The sequence below is a fragment of the Juglans microcarpa x Juglans regia genome, chromosome 6D, assembly GCF_004785595.1.
Source record: "Juglans microcarpa x Juglans regia isolate MS1-56 chromosome 6D, Jm3101_v1.0, whole genome shotgun sequence".
Classification (NCBI taxonomy): Eukaryota; Viridiplantae; Streptophyta; class Magnoliopsida; order Fagales; family Juglandaceae; genus Juglans; species Juglans microcarpa x Juglans regia.
This window is the reverse complement of record NC_054604.1, coordinates 18,719,989-18,736,292: the sequence shown is the minus strand read 5'-3', so window position 1 is coordinate 18,736,292 and position 16,304 is coordinate 18,719,989. Positions and strand designations below refer to the sequence as shown.

General features: G+C 35.8%; 2 protein-coding genes across 2 annotated transcripts in view; one reads left to right on the top strand and one right to left on the bottom strand.

Annotated features, from left to right (window-relative positions):
* Positions 1-11,324, bottom strand: part of LOC121234861 (phosphatidylserine decarboxylase proenzyme 1, mitochondrial) — a 45,111-nt gene extending 33,787 nt beyond the window's left edge. Inside the window, exon 1 of the mRNA XM_041130989.1 lies at positions 11,320-11,324. The gene's annotated coding sequence lies outside the window, so the exon portion shown is untranslated. The remainder of the gene's footprint in view (positions 1-11,319) is intronic.
* Positions 1,874-2,266, top strand: LOC121235440. The gene has a single exon (XM_041131786.1). It carries the CDS (start codon positions 1,874-1,876, stop codon positions 2,264-2,266), a length of 393 nt encoding a protein of 130 aa, XP_040987720.1.
* Positions 11,325-16,304: the final 4,980 nt, after the last annotated feature.

Sequence of the window (16,304 nt, the reverse complement as noted above, 5' to 3'; positions counted from 1 at the left end):
GAAGCTATGGTAGATTGGAAGTATCCGACTAGTGTGCATGAGATCCAAAGTTTCCTAGGATTAGCTGGCTACTATTGACGTTTCGTGAAGTGATTCTCCAAGCAATCAAGATCCCTTACTGCCCTAAGCAAGAAAGGCACTAAGTATATTTGGACAGAGAAGTATGAGCAGAGTATTTTGGAACTCAAGGAAAGACTCACAACCGCACCAGTATTATCTCTACCTGAACCCCATAGGCCTTATGTTGTATTTAGCAATGCGTCCAAATTAGGACTCGAATGCATACTTATGCAAAATGAGCGAGTTGTCGCCTACGCCTCACAACAATTGAAGATTCATGAACAAAATTACCCCACTCATGATTTTGAGCTAGCTGCCATAGTTTTTACTTTGATATTTTAAGGCATTACTTGTATGGTGCAACTTGCGAGATCTACACGGATCACAAGAGTCTCAAATACTTATTTAAGTCAGCAGAATTTAATTATGAGGCAAAGAATGTGGTTGGAAACAATTAGCAACTACCAGTGTGAAATCAAGTATCACCTTGGTAAAGCTAACGTAGTAGCTGATGCGTTAAGTCGAAAGTCACGGAATGACGATCCCAATTTGGAAGAAAGATCACTTCTACACAGCATGAGGAACTTGTTGATTAATGATCTTCATCCAGACGCATCTCTCCCTGCAGTACAAGAGATTGTACCTGTTATGTGGAAAGAAGTAAAGAAGTGGCAGATGGAATATCCCAAATTAGAAGAAGTTAGGCAAAAAGTAGAAAGGAAGGAAGGGCCAAAAGGATTTACCGTTAAGAATGATGGGTTGCTATATTACCAAAATGGGAAGATAATTCCAGCAAATCCAGAGATCAATGATAAAATCGATAGGTTTGGAGAGTGAGATGAGAAAATTTTAGTTTTGGATGAAAGTTTAAAATATTAATTTTAAATATTATTATTGTTTTGAGATTTAAAAAAGTTGAATTGAGAATTGAAAAAATTAAATTGTTTATTATATTTTGTATGAAAATCTGGAAAAGTTGTAATGATGAGATGAGATGAGATAAGATGAGAAATCTCATCTAGTCTTTGCCCCTAAACCTGTCAAAGAAGCACATCAGACCCCATACACGGCTTATCCAGGAAGCACAAGGATGTATCGAGATTTAAAGCAACACTTTTGGTAGGAAGGCTTAAAGAAAGATGTAGCAGAGTATGTTAATAAATGCTCTATTTGTAGAATAGTTAAGGCTGAGCATCAAAAACCCGCTGAAGAATTGCAGCCACTCCCAATCCCAGAATGGAAATGGGAGGATATATCTATGGACTTCGTAGTCGGATTTCCAAGGACCTCGACAGGAAATAATTCTATTTGAGTTATAGTCAATCGCCTAACTAAGAGTGCTCATTTTCTGCCAATAAAGAATACCGACACATTAGAGCGACTAACTCGATTGTTTATATCAGAAATAGTGCGACTACATGGAGTTTCGAAAACGATTGTATTTGATAGGGATAAGTGTTTCACCTCTCATTTCTGGCAAGGCTTTTAGGATGCTCTAGGAACCAAGTTGAAATTTAGTAGTGCCTATCAGCCTCAGACTAATGGGCAAACCAAGCGAACAATTTAAACATGGGAAGACATGCTAAGGGCATGTGTGTTACAAGAAAAGGGCAATTGAGAAAAGCTCTTGCCATTGATAGAGTTTGCGTATAATAACAGCTTTCAGGCTACCATTCAGATGGCACCTTACGAAACTTTATACAGAAGGAAATGCAGATCTCTTTTATACAAGGATGAAGTAGGAGAAGGAAAAATTCTTGGTATTGGAATTCTTTAGGAAATGAAGGATCAAATCTAGTTAATAAAGGAAAGGATGAAGGCTGCCCAAGATAGGCAGAAGAGCTATGCCGAACATCGAAGGAGGAACCTCGAGTTCAAAGTTGGCGATTGGGTTTATCTTAAGGTATTGTCCATGAAAGGAGTATTTCAGTTTGGGAAGAAAGCAAAGTTAAGTCCAAGATACGTAGGAGCTTATGAGATACTACAAAAAGTAGGAGCAGTCGCTTATAGACTAGATCTTCCAGCTGAATTCCAAGGAATTCATAATGTCTTTCACGTATCTTCCCTCAAGAAAAGCTTCGAGAAACAGATACCAACAATTGTAGATACGAGGGATATTTCGCTTGAACCCGACCTAACTTATGAGAAAATTCCTATTCTGATCACGATGTCGAAGAAGCTACTTGGGGAAAGGAAGTCGATATGAGAAACAAACACCCTTATTTGTTTGGCTTGTGAACTTGCATGGCATCATCAAGGCATCTGCATCCATTCATGCACGCATTCCATTTCTATCCTATGACCCAAAACTTCTCTCATCATTTGCAGTTATGTCATGGCTAGAACTGATAGAGTTGCACGACAAGGATATTCGACCCCCAGTTGACTTCATAGACTTATGGCTGAGAGGAGATGTAGACGTCTTGAGCATATAAGGGAGACTCTGGAGAAATTGGAGTACCATAGGACTCACATCCTTGACCACAATGGGAAGGGTAACATTCGTTTGAGGAGAGCTCTACCACACGAGGAGCGTCAGTCACTTGATCCCATTAGGTGGATGGATGAGTCTACAGTGTCTTGGTTTTGAGTCGAGCCAAGCTACTGAGCAACGCCAGGCTGAGTGAAGCTGAGCTGGAGTTGCCTATTCTTGACTCCCCACCTCTCGACTCTTCAGACCTTTCTGACTCCTCGGTGAGTTGTGCATGATTCCGTGAGGAGGGAGATCCTTGGCTGGAGAGTGACGAGATTAGGCAGTGGAGATTTCATAAGGAGCATGTTAATGCTTTTTATGACTTTCATGACGATGAGTACTATTATCATTCTCAGGACGAGGTTTTTGATGAGGATCATGACAGACCCCTATCGAGTCCCACGTCATAGTACAATTGTTGAGTCACACTTGATTTTGTGTTTGTTGCATGTCTTGTTTGCTAGGACCTCGATTTCGAGGACAAAATCTTATTTTAAGGAGGGAGGATGTAACAGCCCGCCTGTTTACCCTTATAGATTAACTCTTAGATCAACATTTGAATTTAGAGGATTAGTTCATTAGAGTAGTCCACGACCCTAAGAGCTTTAGAAAGAATTAAATTAAGTTTAGAATCTTGGTTAAGAACATTGATCGATCACCACACGATTAGTGATCTTGAAACCAAGTTTTAAACTTTATTTTTATTCTTATCATTTCTCACCCTTTTTGTTCTAAAATTTCCTTGTTGATTATCCATTTCTATTACTTATAGATCATATTAGAATTTTCGATAAACCTTTACACATGTCATTTAGGGTAATGACGTGACAAACCCTAAAATCATACCAATCGACACCCATATATACTTTTGTGTGCACGACCTAATGTGCCCCTAGCTCGAATATTTTACACCAATTCTATCAAGGATATTTCAGTCATTGGCCCCTCATTTTTTTTATCCATGAATTTCCTACCAAGCTTGATTTTCGAAAACCTTAGCTAAAATCTCAAAATTTTGTCCAATTTGAAAAGGCCCTTGAAATTTCGACAACCACCCATAAAATTCTCCATTCATTTGAATTTAATTGATCACCACTTCACCACCCAATCCCCACCGTCAAACACCTATGGAGGATACTCAAGTGTGCCTTTAACTAGCCACATATTGCCAAGAAGGTAGTCCAAATGAATAAGACAAAAAAGTTTTACCTTGTGAAATTCCCCATACCTGGCAGCACCAATAGCCCTTAAGCCTTTGCGTTATTTGCACCACCCTTTCACACCTACCACTCAGCAGCCCCTCTCTCCCTATAGCCATTGCAGCCTACTCTAAGGTGCAATGATCACCAAGTGAGCCAACCACCTAAGGAGGATCTAGGCTAGGTGGCATCATCACAACCTCCCAAACCCCCAATGGGAGGCCTCCTTGCCAATGACACTCACATCTCTTGGAGCCTATATAAACTCCACTCCACCCTCACTTCTTCCTCACTTCATTTCCTCAAACTCCCTTGAGTGATCTTGAGAGTTCTCATCCTCTAGTTCTTTGAAGTTCTTAAGTGTTCTAAGTGAGTTCTTGAGTTGTGAGCTTTGAGTGGGAAGCTTCAAATGCTACGAAATCTTTGTAAGTTTTTCTGTCTAGATCTTTTTTTTTTAATAATCGAATGCTTCATATTAATAAAATCAACTAAGGAGGTTGTGAATACAATGAGGGTAATCCTTTACATGAATTGAGTCCTTAGAAAAGTCTAGAGAGCTCTTAGCCAGATAGTGAGTCACTACATTGACCTGTCTAGGGACATGCACTACAGACCAAGATCTGACTTGTGCTAACAACAGCCTAATGTCTTGAGTAATTAAGCCAACTGAGCTCTAGTTATCTTCTATTCCTTTTATAGAATTTACCACGAGCATGGAATCCCCTTCAAGAATGACATTTGTAAGACCAAGCTCTACACCGAATTGGACTGCTCTTAGGGCTGCCAAAGCTTCCCCCAGCAATGGATTAGGGAAGGATGCATAAGAGGATCTTAGGGTGGCAGTGACCTGACCCTCCCAATCCTTGACTGCTACACCAATGCCTACCCTACAATTAACTTTGTCAATGGTTGCGTCCCAGTTCACCTTGTAGCAATTGAGTGGAGGCTTGCTCCATTTGAGAGGGTGTTGGACCTGGGCATTTTTCTTCTGTTGGAGGCCTCTTGACAATTGCAGCTCTGAGATACTTATGGAGACAAGATTAATAACTTGTTGAGGATAGGTGAATTGAGAGTTGAAGACCCATTTATTCCTCCTATGTCAAAGCTGCTTTGTAGTGAATGCCATAACTTTATCTTCCTCCACTGGTAGAGTTTAAATGAGCTACTCCAGAATTACAGTAAAGGGGGCTTCCTCAATGCTACATTTTTGGTGTCTTCTCGAGTTGCAACTCCAAACATCCTGAGCAACTTTACATGACCAGAGGACATGGGAAGTGGTCTCAAGGTGAGTCAGGCAGATTGGACACAATGGTGAGCAATAACCTTCCTCCTATGCAAGTTCACCTTTGTGGGAAGGATGTCCTTGGCAGATCTCCACAGAAAAACTTTGAAAGCATTTGGGAACTGGAGTTTCCATATGTGATGCCACAATCATGTGTTGTTTCCTAGCTCTGTAGCTTGTCCCAAGCTTTCTGTTTTAAGGGGCATTTGAAGGTGGTATGCAGATTTCACAGAGAACTTTCCATTGGCAGTGCATCTCCAAATCAGCTTATCATTGCTATTACAGGGATTGATATGGATTTTCGAGATAGATTTAGCTTTAGCTAGACTGAAAATGTCTTGGATCTAAGGTATATTCCAGTGGTGTGAGTCTTGATCAATGAGTGAGGCAACTGTAGCCTCATGGTGTAGGATCTTAGGGAGAGATTGGATTTTGAAAGAAGATGGAGAAAGGATCCATCTGTCTGACCAAATTTTAATACTATGACCATTCCCTACCTTCCATAGAAGTCCTTCAAGTAGTAGAGGTCTGGCTGCTGTAATGCTCTTCTAAACAAAAGAGTCACCATTCTTGACTTTTACAGTGGAGAAGTCAGCTGAAGGAAAATACTTTGCTTGGAGAACTTGAGCTGTAAGTGAGGAGGGGTTTGTGAGGAGCTTCCAACCTTGTTTTGCCAGGAGAGCTTTGTTGAAGTCCTCAAAGTCCCTAAAACCAAGTCCCCCCCTCCTGTTTTGCTTTCCCATGCCCTGCCAGCTGAGCCAATGCATCTTGGATTTGGTCTCTCAAACCCCACCAAAAGGATTGCATGATCTTGTTTATGTTGCTCAAGATACCCTTAAAAATTAGGAAGATACCCATGCAATATGTCGGTATAGCTTGGATAACTGCCTTTAGTAGAATTTCCTTGCCTGCTGAGAGTAGGTTAGTTTTCCAGCTGATCATTTGAGCTTTGATCCTGTCCAGAATATGGGTGAAGGCCCTTGTTTTGTTCTTGCCTACATAAGAGGGTAGGCCAAAATATTTCTCAAAAGGGCTCGAGATTTGAATCCCTGCAGTAGCCAAGATGGACTGCAGTAGCCAAAATGGACGGTTGGATGTCATAATTCTCTCTAGATCTTAGTTCATATGTTAAGTTATGTTTTTTAGTGTTAGCATTAATTTTGGGTGATTATAGCATGAGATACCATGTTTAGCTAGAAGTCGAATTATTGGTGGATAGGTTTAGTGTTTAAATTATTTTTGGTGAAGCTATTAGTTATGACATGCCTTGATAATTCATGATATGATTTAAGTATCTCCGAGAATAATTTTTGAAGGTTTAGTTTGAGGTTAGAAACATGCCATAATAGGTTTTAATCTCTATCTTGTGTTTATCATCAAATCAAGTATGGTTTGACTTTTAATCATACTTCATTTGAGGAAATTAACTTATTTTAACTAGGCTTGAAATATGAGTATTTAGAAAACCTTCTGATTGGGATAAGAAGAATGAATTATTTAATTCTAGCATGTCATTGATAGAAAGGTCATATCATGCATCACTTGAGGTTTAGTTAGAATTTAAGGATTCTATTAGGCATGACAGGCTTAGTTTGGGTAGCCAACATACCTCAACACTTTCCAAGTATTCTCGTACTATTGGAAATACTCCACATGCCAAACGCAATGAACCATTTTCATACCAAAATCTTTCCAAAAATAACTATAATATTTATCACTATTATATATAAAAAAAAATTAAAATCTATAATATTTATCACAATTAAATATAAATAAAAAAATAAAATCACAATAATATTTATCACTATTATATATAAATAAAAAATAAAATTAGTACAATATTTTTCACTATTATATATAAAAAAATAAAATAAAATCACTATAATATTTATCACTATTAAATATAAATAAAAAATAAAATCACTAAATATTTATCACGATTAAATATAAATAAAAAATAAAATCACTAAATATTTATCACTATTATATATAAAAAAAAATAAAATAAAATCACTATAATATTTATCACTATTAAATATAAATAAAAAATAAAATCATTATAATATTTATCACTATTATATATAAATAAAAAATAAAATCACTATAATATTTTATCACTATTATATATAAATAAAAATAAAATCACTATAATATTTATCACTATTAAATGTAAATAAAAACTAAAATCACTATAATATTTATTACTATTATATATAAAATAAAATAAAATCACTATAATATTTATCACTATTAAATATAAATAAAAAATAAATCACTATAATATTTATCACTATTATATATAAATAAAAATAAAATCACTATAATATTTGTCACTATTAAATATAAATAAAAAATAAAATCAGTATAATATTTAGTACTATTATATATAAAATAAACTAAAATCACTATAATATTTATCACTATTAAATATAAATAAAAAATAAAATCACTATAATATTTATCACTATTAAATATAAATAAAAAATAAAACCACTATAATATTTATTACTATTATATATAAATAAAAAATAAATATAAATAAAAAATGAACTCACTAAAATATTTATTACTATTATATATAAAATAAAATAAAATCACTATAATATTTATCACTATTAAATATAAATAAAAAATAAAATCACTATAATATTTATTACTATTATATATAAAATAAAATAAAATCACTATAATATTTATCACTATTAAATATAAATAAAAAATAAAATCACTATAATATTTATCACTATTAAATATAAATAAAAAATAAAATCACTATAATATTTATTACTATTATATATAAATAAAAAATGCAATCACTATAATATTTATTACTATTATATATAAATAAAAATAAAATCACTATAATATTTATCACTATTAAATATAAATAAAAAATAAAATCACTATAATGTTTATTACTATATATAGAAAATAAAATAAAATCACTATAATATTTATCACTATTAAATTAAAATAAAAAATAAGATCACTATAATATTTATCACTTTAAATATAAATAAAAAATAAGATCACTATAATATTTATTACTATTATATATAAATAAAAAATGAAATCACTATAATATTTATTACTATTATATATAAAATAAAATAAAATCACTATAATATTTATCACTATTAAATATAAATAAAAAATAAAATCAGTATAATATTTATTACTATTATATATAAATAAAAAAATAAAATCACTATAATATTTATCACTATTATATATAAATAAAATCATATTTAAAAAAAAATCAATCATTGATGGGACCCACGCCTTTTTCAATTATCTATTCAAAAGTCAACAACTCAACATACTTCATACATCCAAACATCTAAAAATACTCTCAATGGGACCCACAAACCCACTTCAATCTCTACTCATAACTATTCACAAACATTCTCAACACTTCTCAGGTATTCTCACTACCAAAATGTAGCCCAAGTGTTGGGATGAACTTTCTCAAAGTTAAGCTTTTATTTTGTCACTGAGGATTCATAGTGATCATCTTTTTATTGGAGGGATTTGTCAAGCATGCATTCCTAATGATCAATAGTCAAAATTTCATATAGGCATCAGCTAAAGAGCATGCCACGAATTGAGAATGAATAGGCTAAGATCCCTTTTGATTTTTTTTTTTAAGGCATAGATGGTCTTAGAATGTGCAAGATATGATGACTATGAATTCTGGTTAAGTTTGGAGAACATATGCATTAGTAGCAGTATTTGGAAGTTAGGAGTATTTTCTTAATTTCCACTTTATCTAGAAAGTTTTATTTTTCCTTAAGATAATATAGATTCTAACTTAGTGCAATTTTTCTCATAGCCACTACATCACTTCCAACTTCAATAGTTAGTAAGTTGGCCTCTAACTTATACTTTGATGATTATTTATGAATTATTGATAAATGCTGCATTCATTTTATAACTATCATTTTGAGCATGAAATGTCACATCTTATGTTCCATTTTTGTCATTTTGCATACAACTATCGGTTTTTGAAATGTTCCACATACACGCATATCATGAAAATCATTCTTTAAAAATATTGCATGAAAAATTATTTTATCACCATCCCAAATGCTAAGATGGGAAAGTATCCAGGTGGAACTCCCATGTCTACTCTAGAATGATTAAATATGGAGCAGTAACTCCTAAATTGATGAAGAACAGTCAACAGGTTTCGAATGGGTTCATTTTAAAGAACGTCGGAGTGAAGTTATATGTTATGAACCACATGTTATGATTTTTACGATGTTATGTTATATTACCGATGCATTGAGAACTAGTTTATAGACAACATAGTTTCAATGCGAGTTGTACAAAGGTCACCGACAGGTACTTATAGTGCATATGGGGAATTGTGATGTTAACATACGTTATGTTAATTCTATGATTTTATGAAAGACTAGGTTTTAAGCTACAGAAGTAAAATTATGCTCTCTTTATGAAAATGTGCATCAAAATCTATCTTCTTGATAAATCTGAATGGGAGACAAATAATATATTTTCTGCATTGCATGCATTTTATGTTTATCATTTTTCACGCATAGTTTATATTTGTGCACATTGGTTGTCTAACTTACTAGAATTTCAAGTAAATCCCACCCTTTGTGGACCTACTATTTGAAATGATAGAAGTTGTAAATGCAAATGGACCAAATGGACTAGTGGATCAAGAGGATTGAAAAGGAACCAAACATGGACATGACACTTGATCTTATTTTGATATTTCTAGGCCTGAACCTTCGTGCCATAGAGCTCATGAAGTAGCTGGTTTAGATTTTTTTTGGAAACTCGGTATTTTATACTAAGATTAAACTACCTGATGATTTGAACTTATGGTTTAATCAATATCATTAGGATGATTTTAGTTATTCTGGTATAAGTTCATTTTCACCCTTACTTTCAGTTACGATTATTGTATACTGGTGGCTGCATTTCTAGGATGCATTGCATATTAATTGTCACGTACGAGGGTATGTAACCTTGTGTTGCATGTCCTGATGCTCTATGTCTCCGTTACATCCCAAGTGAAGGTTAGAGGCATCACAGGGTGGTATCAGAGCATTTACGTCTCTAGGTAAACCCATGTGTCCTTAGGTATATGCCAGAATATAGGTTTTGATCTTTAGATCAGGTAAGCTTGAATCATGAAGTGAAGATTTGCATCTGATGCACGTACCTGACAGGATGGCATGTGAAAGAAGGGAAAGGAACCTCGAAGGGCCCAATACTTGTCATGAGTAAGATCATTGTTTGGATGGAGGGCGCAAGTTGGCAGACGCAATTCGTCAGATGACAGAAACCATGAAGCAGCAACAGGAGATCTCAATAGGACCTTCATGATCAGTGGCTGTACGGAAGAGCAAAAAGAACAGTACTCAGAGCATTTGCTTCAAGGGGAAGCTAGCATCTAGTGGGACACCACGATACTGATGAGGGAATTGGGTCATATCACTACTTTGACCTGGTATAGGCTCAAAGATGAGTTTGATATTTGGTTCTTCCTTGAATCAATGAAGACCCAAAAGGCCCAAAAGTTTGCCACTTTGGTAGAAGTCAATCTCATTATCGAGCAGTATGCCGCAAAATTTATGGTATTAGAAAGGTTTGCTCCCACTTGATTGCTACGGAAAAGATGCAAGCCTAGAAATCTCAAGGAGGACTGCAATCTCAAATTCGTAGTTACGTGGCCGGATTTTGTATCAATAGTTTCCAAGATTTAGTTAACATGGCCGTGATAACTGAAGCAGAGCAGCAAAACATGATGGCTTAGATTAAGTTAGAAAGAAAAATGGCTTCTTTTTCCTCTGTAGGAGAAAATTACACTAAGAAAATGACTATTCAAAATACCAACAAGAGCAAAGGTGTTATGACGGTGCCACCTTCCACTTATAAGAAATGTGGAAGGAATCACGGTGGAGAATGCCAAGTAGGATTAGGAGTATGTTACCAATGCGATCAATCTGTGCATATTATACGTGATGCCTTTAGAACATGCAAGGTGGAAACGCACCTGGCAACTGGCCCAATCAGAGGCCACCTGCTCAAGTTTGTGTGTACATTATTACCCCTAGAGAGATTAACAAGGAAATTCCCGATGATGAAGAAACGAGAGTCATCATTGGTATTTTTCCTTAAGTACCCCTCTTTAGTAAATAATTTATTTGTTATAATTGCTAAGTAGTTGGTAGTGTTCACGCATTAGGTAAACTCGTGCTATGCGAGTATATGATCTGCGCTTTGTTTGACTCATGTGCTATGAGGTCTTTTATGCCCGCGGCATTTGAACGCACATGTAACCTGTCGACCCAGACGTTACCTCAAGCTATAGTAGTGTCGTTTCCCGATGGACACTCGACCACCTGTAATCGCGTAATGAGAAGCTGCCCATTGAACTTAGGAGGAGTACTGATGGAAGTGGACTTAATCATCTTCGACTTATTAGGATTCGACATTATTTTAGGAATGGATTGGTTGTCTAAGAATTTCGCTAGGATAGATTGTAGAAATTCGACTTTGTAAGCAAGAAAGTGCATTGCTGATGGAGCCACTGCTTATTTAACTCTCGTACACGAAGAAAGTAGTAATAGTAAGGAGATTCAAGGGATACCTATAGTTGAAGAATATCTGGAGGTCTTCACGGACGATTTACCCCTGATAGAGAAATAGAATTCGTTATAGAATTAGAAATTGCTACTACCCCTGTCCATAAGGCACCTTATCGTATGACCCCTTTAGAATTGAAGGAGCTGAAGGAGCAAATAGAATAACTACTGGAGAAGGGATTCATTCGGCCTAGTTCATTACCTTGGGGTGAGCCAGTTCTGTTTGTAAAGAAGAATGATGGGTCTTTAAGGATGTGCATTGATTATAGGGAATTAAACAAAGTAATGGTTAAGAACAAGTACCCGTTACCACGTATTGATAACCTATTAGATCAATTGCAAGGAGCATCGGTATTCTCAAAGATAGACTTAATGTCTCGGTATCATCAGCTCAAGATTTGGGATCAAGATATTCCTAAAACAACGTTTCAAACTAGATATGGGCACTACGAATTTTTTGTCATGCCCTTTGGTCAACTAATGCCCCTGCTGCATTTATGGATACGACGAACCGAGTGTTCAAACCCCCTATCTAGATAGTTTTGTAGTTGTATTCATTGGTGACATATTGATCTAATCTAAGAGCGAAGGAGAGCAGAAATGGCATCTTTGTTTGGCTTTCAAAAGGCTAAAAGAACATAGGTTGTATGCCAAATTTAGCAAGTGTGAATTTTGGCTTAATGAGGTGAAATTTTTAGAGCACGTAATCTCAAGTCTAGGAGTATTAGTTGATCCCAGCAAGGTCGAAGCTGTGATAGATTGGAAGCGTCCGACTAGAGTGCATGAGATCTGGAGTTTCCTACGATTAGCTGGCTACTATCGACATTTTGTGAAAGGATTCTCCAAGCTATCAGGACCTCTTACTAGTAAGTGCCCCTCTTTAGTAAGTAGTTTATTTGTTATAAATGCTAAGTAGTTGGTAGTGATCACGCATTAGGTAGTGATCACGCAGTAGGTTATAACCGCTAAGTAGTTTACTTGTTATAACTGCTAAGAACTTCTAAGCTTATAAATTCTCACTTAACCTCATAAAAACATAATTTACTAACTTAGAGCTTAATTTACAAAATTACCCCTTAACTCTTGGAAAATTGCAAATTAACCTTTAGACTTTCAAAAATTACAAATGGATCCCAAAATTTATCAAAATCTACATACGTCATGTAAATTCCATTCTAAGTCCTTGGACTTAGAATTTACAAAAACTCACACCTAATACAATAAAACCATCATGGCCAAACCTTACTAGGTTAAAAATCACACATGGCTTGCTTTTGGCCTTTAAGCACACCATCATGCCTAGTCTGAATTTGGCAACTCATTAATATCAAAACCCTAGTTCTAACTACGTGTCAAGACACTAAGTTATGCTTTTTTCAAGGCAATAAACTTGACATATCAAATAATCACACAAACATCAAGATTAGGTCAAATCGAACCTAATCTTTGTGTCTTTGGCCTTTCTCTTGCATTTTGATACCAAAGACTCCAAAAGTTCACAAATCCTAACCTATAACATGCTAATCACTCAATCATTGATGATACTAGGCATGTGTAAGTTTAACAACTGGTCAAAAATTCACTGAAAGATTTCACAAATCGAGCGACCGCTTAGGTTTTAGTTTGTCAGCATAGTCGATTTGCTATCCACTATGGTGATAGAAGTGCATTTTTAATTATTTGAGCACTTATGAATATGATTTTGAGAAACAAATTGCATCATTAGTCTCAAATGATTATTTAGAATTTTACGGTGCAACAATACATTTCCCACTTTTCGGATAAAAAGTTCTTGGGAATGCCTTTTTATTTATTTGAAGCATTTAGAAGTCGAATTTTGCCAAACGAATTGCACCACTAGACTCGTATGATTAATTAAGATTTTATGGTGTAATATTAATTTTCGCAAAATTTTGGATGAATAATATTACCCGGGATAGCGCCATGTGGCACCTAGTTCAGACGATTTTCAAATCGTCGTGTGGATTGTCCAAAACAGCATTGAGGAGTTTTTAGTAGACATTTGGCAAGATCTTAGCCACACTTGGTGAATAGTGCAGGAAATTTGGCACAATGAAGAACCATGAGATAGAAATGTGAAGGAATGAAAGGCAAATCAAGCCATGTGATCATGTCACCTAAGCCAAACACTATTACATCCAACCAAACACTTTGTGGTCAACCAAACGAGAGTTTCAACTTTAGTGAAACTTCAAACCATTGAGATCCATTTGAAACCCCAAAATCCATGGAGGGAACCGAAACCCTATACCACTCAGTTTTTACTTAAGTGATTAATCACTTGATTAAATTAATCTCACACACTATTAACCACTCAAATTCATGTTATTACACCTTCATTTATTCTTTATACTTTGGTAATTTCATTGGGCTAAGAAACATTGTAATTGAGTTTGATCAAAACTGAAACCCTAAACCAAACCCCTTTTAAACCCTAAAATAAGGCCTATTCGGTTAGGCCCATCAAAAACCACCACCAATGCAAATATTCTTGAGGAAGTTTCCCCCACCACGCAAGAAAGACCTATGGCTTACATGCAAGCCCAAATAGTACATGGATGGGAGGAGAAACAACCACCCAAAACCGCCCTACCCCTTTCGGCGACAGCACCTGATACCATGGGCGAAGTGGCCCATGGTTTTACCCATTGTTTTGGTTCCAAAACCCACCATCAAGAGGTCACTTAGCCATCCCAAATCAACCCTCTCATTCTATAAAGGGTGCCCCTTGCATTTCCCTCATCCTTTGGTTGGTTTTTATTCACTTATTTGGAGAAAACTCGGGTGAGAGTTTCAGACAGTTTTCCTGGCCATTCTTGCATTGCATTTTCTAACCCTTTGTAAGTCGATTTTCATAAAACATCCTTCACATGATTGTTCCTCTTTGAGTTAGTTTCCATTGATATATCTTGTGTAATTTTTGGTGGAGTATTGGTCGGTGAAATTTTGATTTTAACATGTAAAGGTCATGTAGGGCCACAATTTGGATGATGGTGTGAAATCTTGATATTTTGATGAAGTTTTTGTTGAATTTAGGGGTAGATATTGATATGATGAAATGCTAACACATTAATATACGTGTTATGAGTTGATCCAAAGCATGTTAGCATTTTTATTAAAGAGTTATATACCTTTTATTTGAGGTTGAAACTAGAGCACATAAAGAAATTTCTGTTTTGACGTTGTGATGTTTGTTGGTTGTAGAAACCTAGTCCACTGGACTACGAGTCAGGATTTGGAGAGCCAACTAAGGACAGACTGGATAAGGTTGATTAGGCCCCAACGTGACGACGAGGAGATTATTGCTTCAGTTCTCCAGTTTATAAATAAGATTTTGGCTATCTAGGCCAAGTTAAGCGAGTGGCTCAGTGAAGTGGCACCATAGTTATGTTATTTAGTACTGTACTTATGGAGCACCGCTTCCAATACCTATTTATGCTACATTCACGATGGACAAGTATTGTCAAATTACAATTATCAATCTATTATGAAGTTATGAATCAATTTGTTTTTTGGGATATAGTCTTTGGTACAATGTTATTATTTAAGTAAAAAATTATCCATTACGTATATTGCATATTGTTAAATGCATGCTAGGTGTATTGCACTTTTAATCTTGTATTGCATGTCCCGACACTTTAAAATTTGTCGATCCCAAGCAAAATTTGGGGGCAACACACTAAGCAACAAAAATCACTTTGTTCACTAATTGAAAATCGACTTGCACTTATACCATAGAACCTAAAATATAACATGCTTGGCTTTGAATACCTGAGAAGTGTTGAGAATATTTGTGAATAATTATGAGTAGAGATTGAAGTGAGTTTGTGGGTCCCATTGAGAGTATTTTGAATTGTTTGGATGTATGAAGTATGTTGAGTTGTTGACTTTTGGATAGATAGTTGAAAAAGATGTGGGTCCCATCAATGATTAATTTTTTTTTTAATGATGATTTTATTTATATATAATAGTGATAAATATTTTAGTGATTTTATTTATTTATTTATAGATAATAGTGATAAATATTTTAGTAATTTTATTTATTTTTAATATATAATAGTGATAAATATTATAGTGATTTTATTTATTTTTTCTTTCCTCACTTTCTCTCTCTCGGGCCCCCATGCCTGATTCTCCTTTAGCCCAGCCTGGCGCTGCCGTGCGTTGCCCAGCCTCACTGCCACCACCGGCGACTCCCCCTCACACCGGTGACCAAGCTAGCCACCACTGATCTCCCCACGCGCAGCTCTCTCTCTCTCATGTGGTAACCCAATCGAAATAGGTTTCACCCATTTCTCTCCACTTGCACCGCCGTATGTGGCCACCCAGACTCACCGCCACCATCGGCGACTCCCCCTCATGCCAGCGACCAAGCCAACCATCACCGATCTCCCCCAAGCACAGCTCTCTCTCCCCTGCGGTAACCCAACCAAAATGGGTTTCACCCATTTCTGTCCACTTTCACCGCCATACGCAGCCACCCAGGCCACCGCACCTCCACCACCTCTCGTAGACCTAGCCACCACGAACCTCCCTCTCTCTTTTAGTCGCACACTGGCATTCGCACACGAGCAGTGAACTCTCAGCTCATAGTGAAACACAGTAGCAAGAGACTTTGTTCAAACTACTTTAAACGTGTTTGGCATATGAAG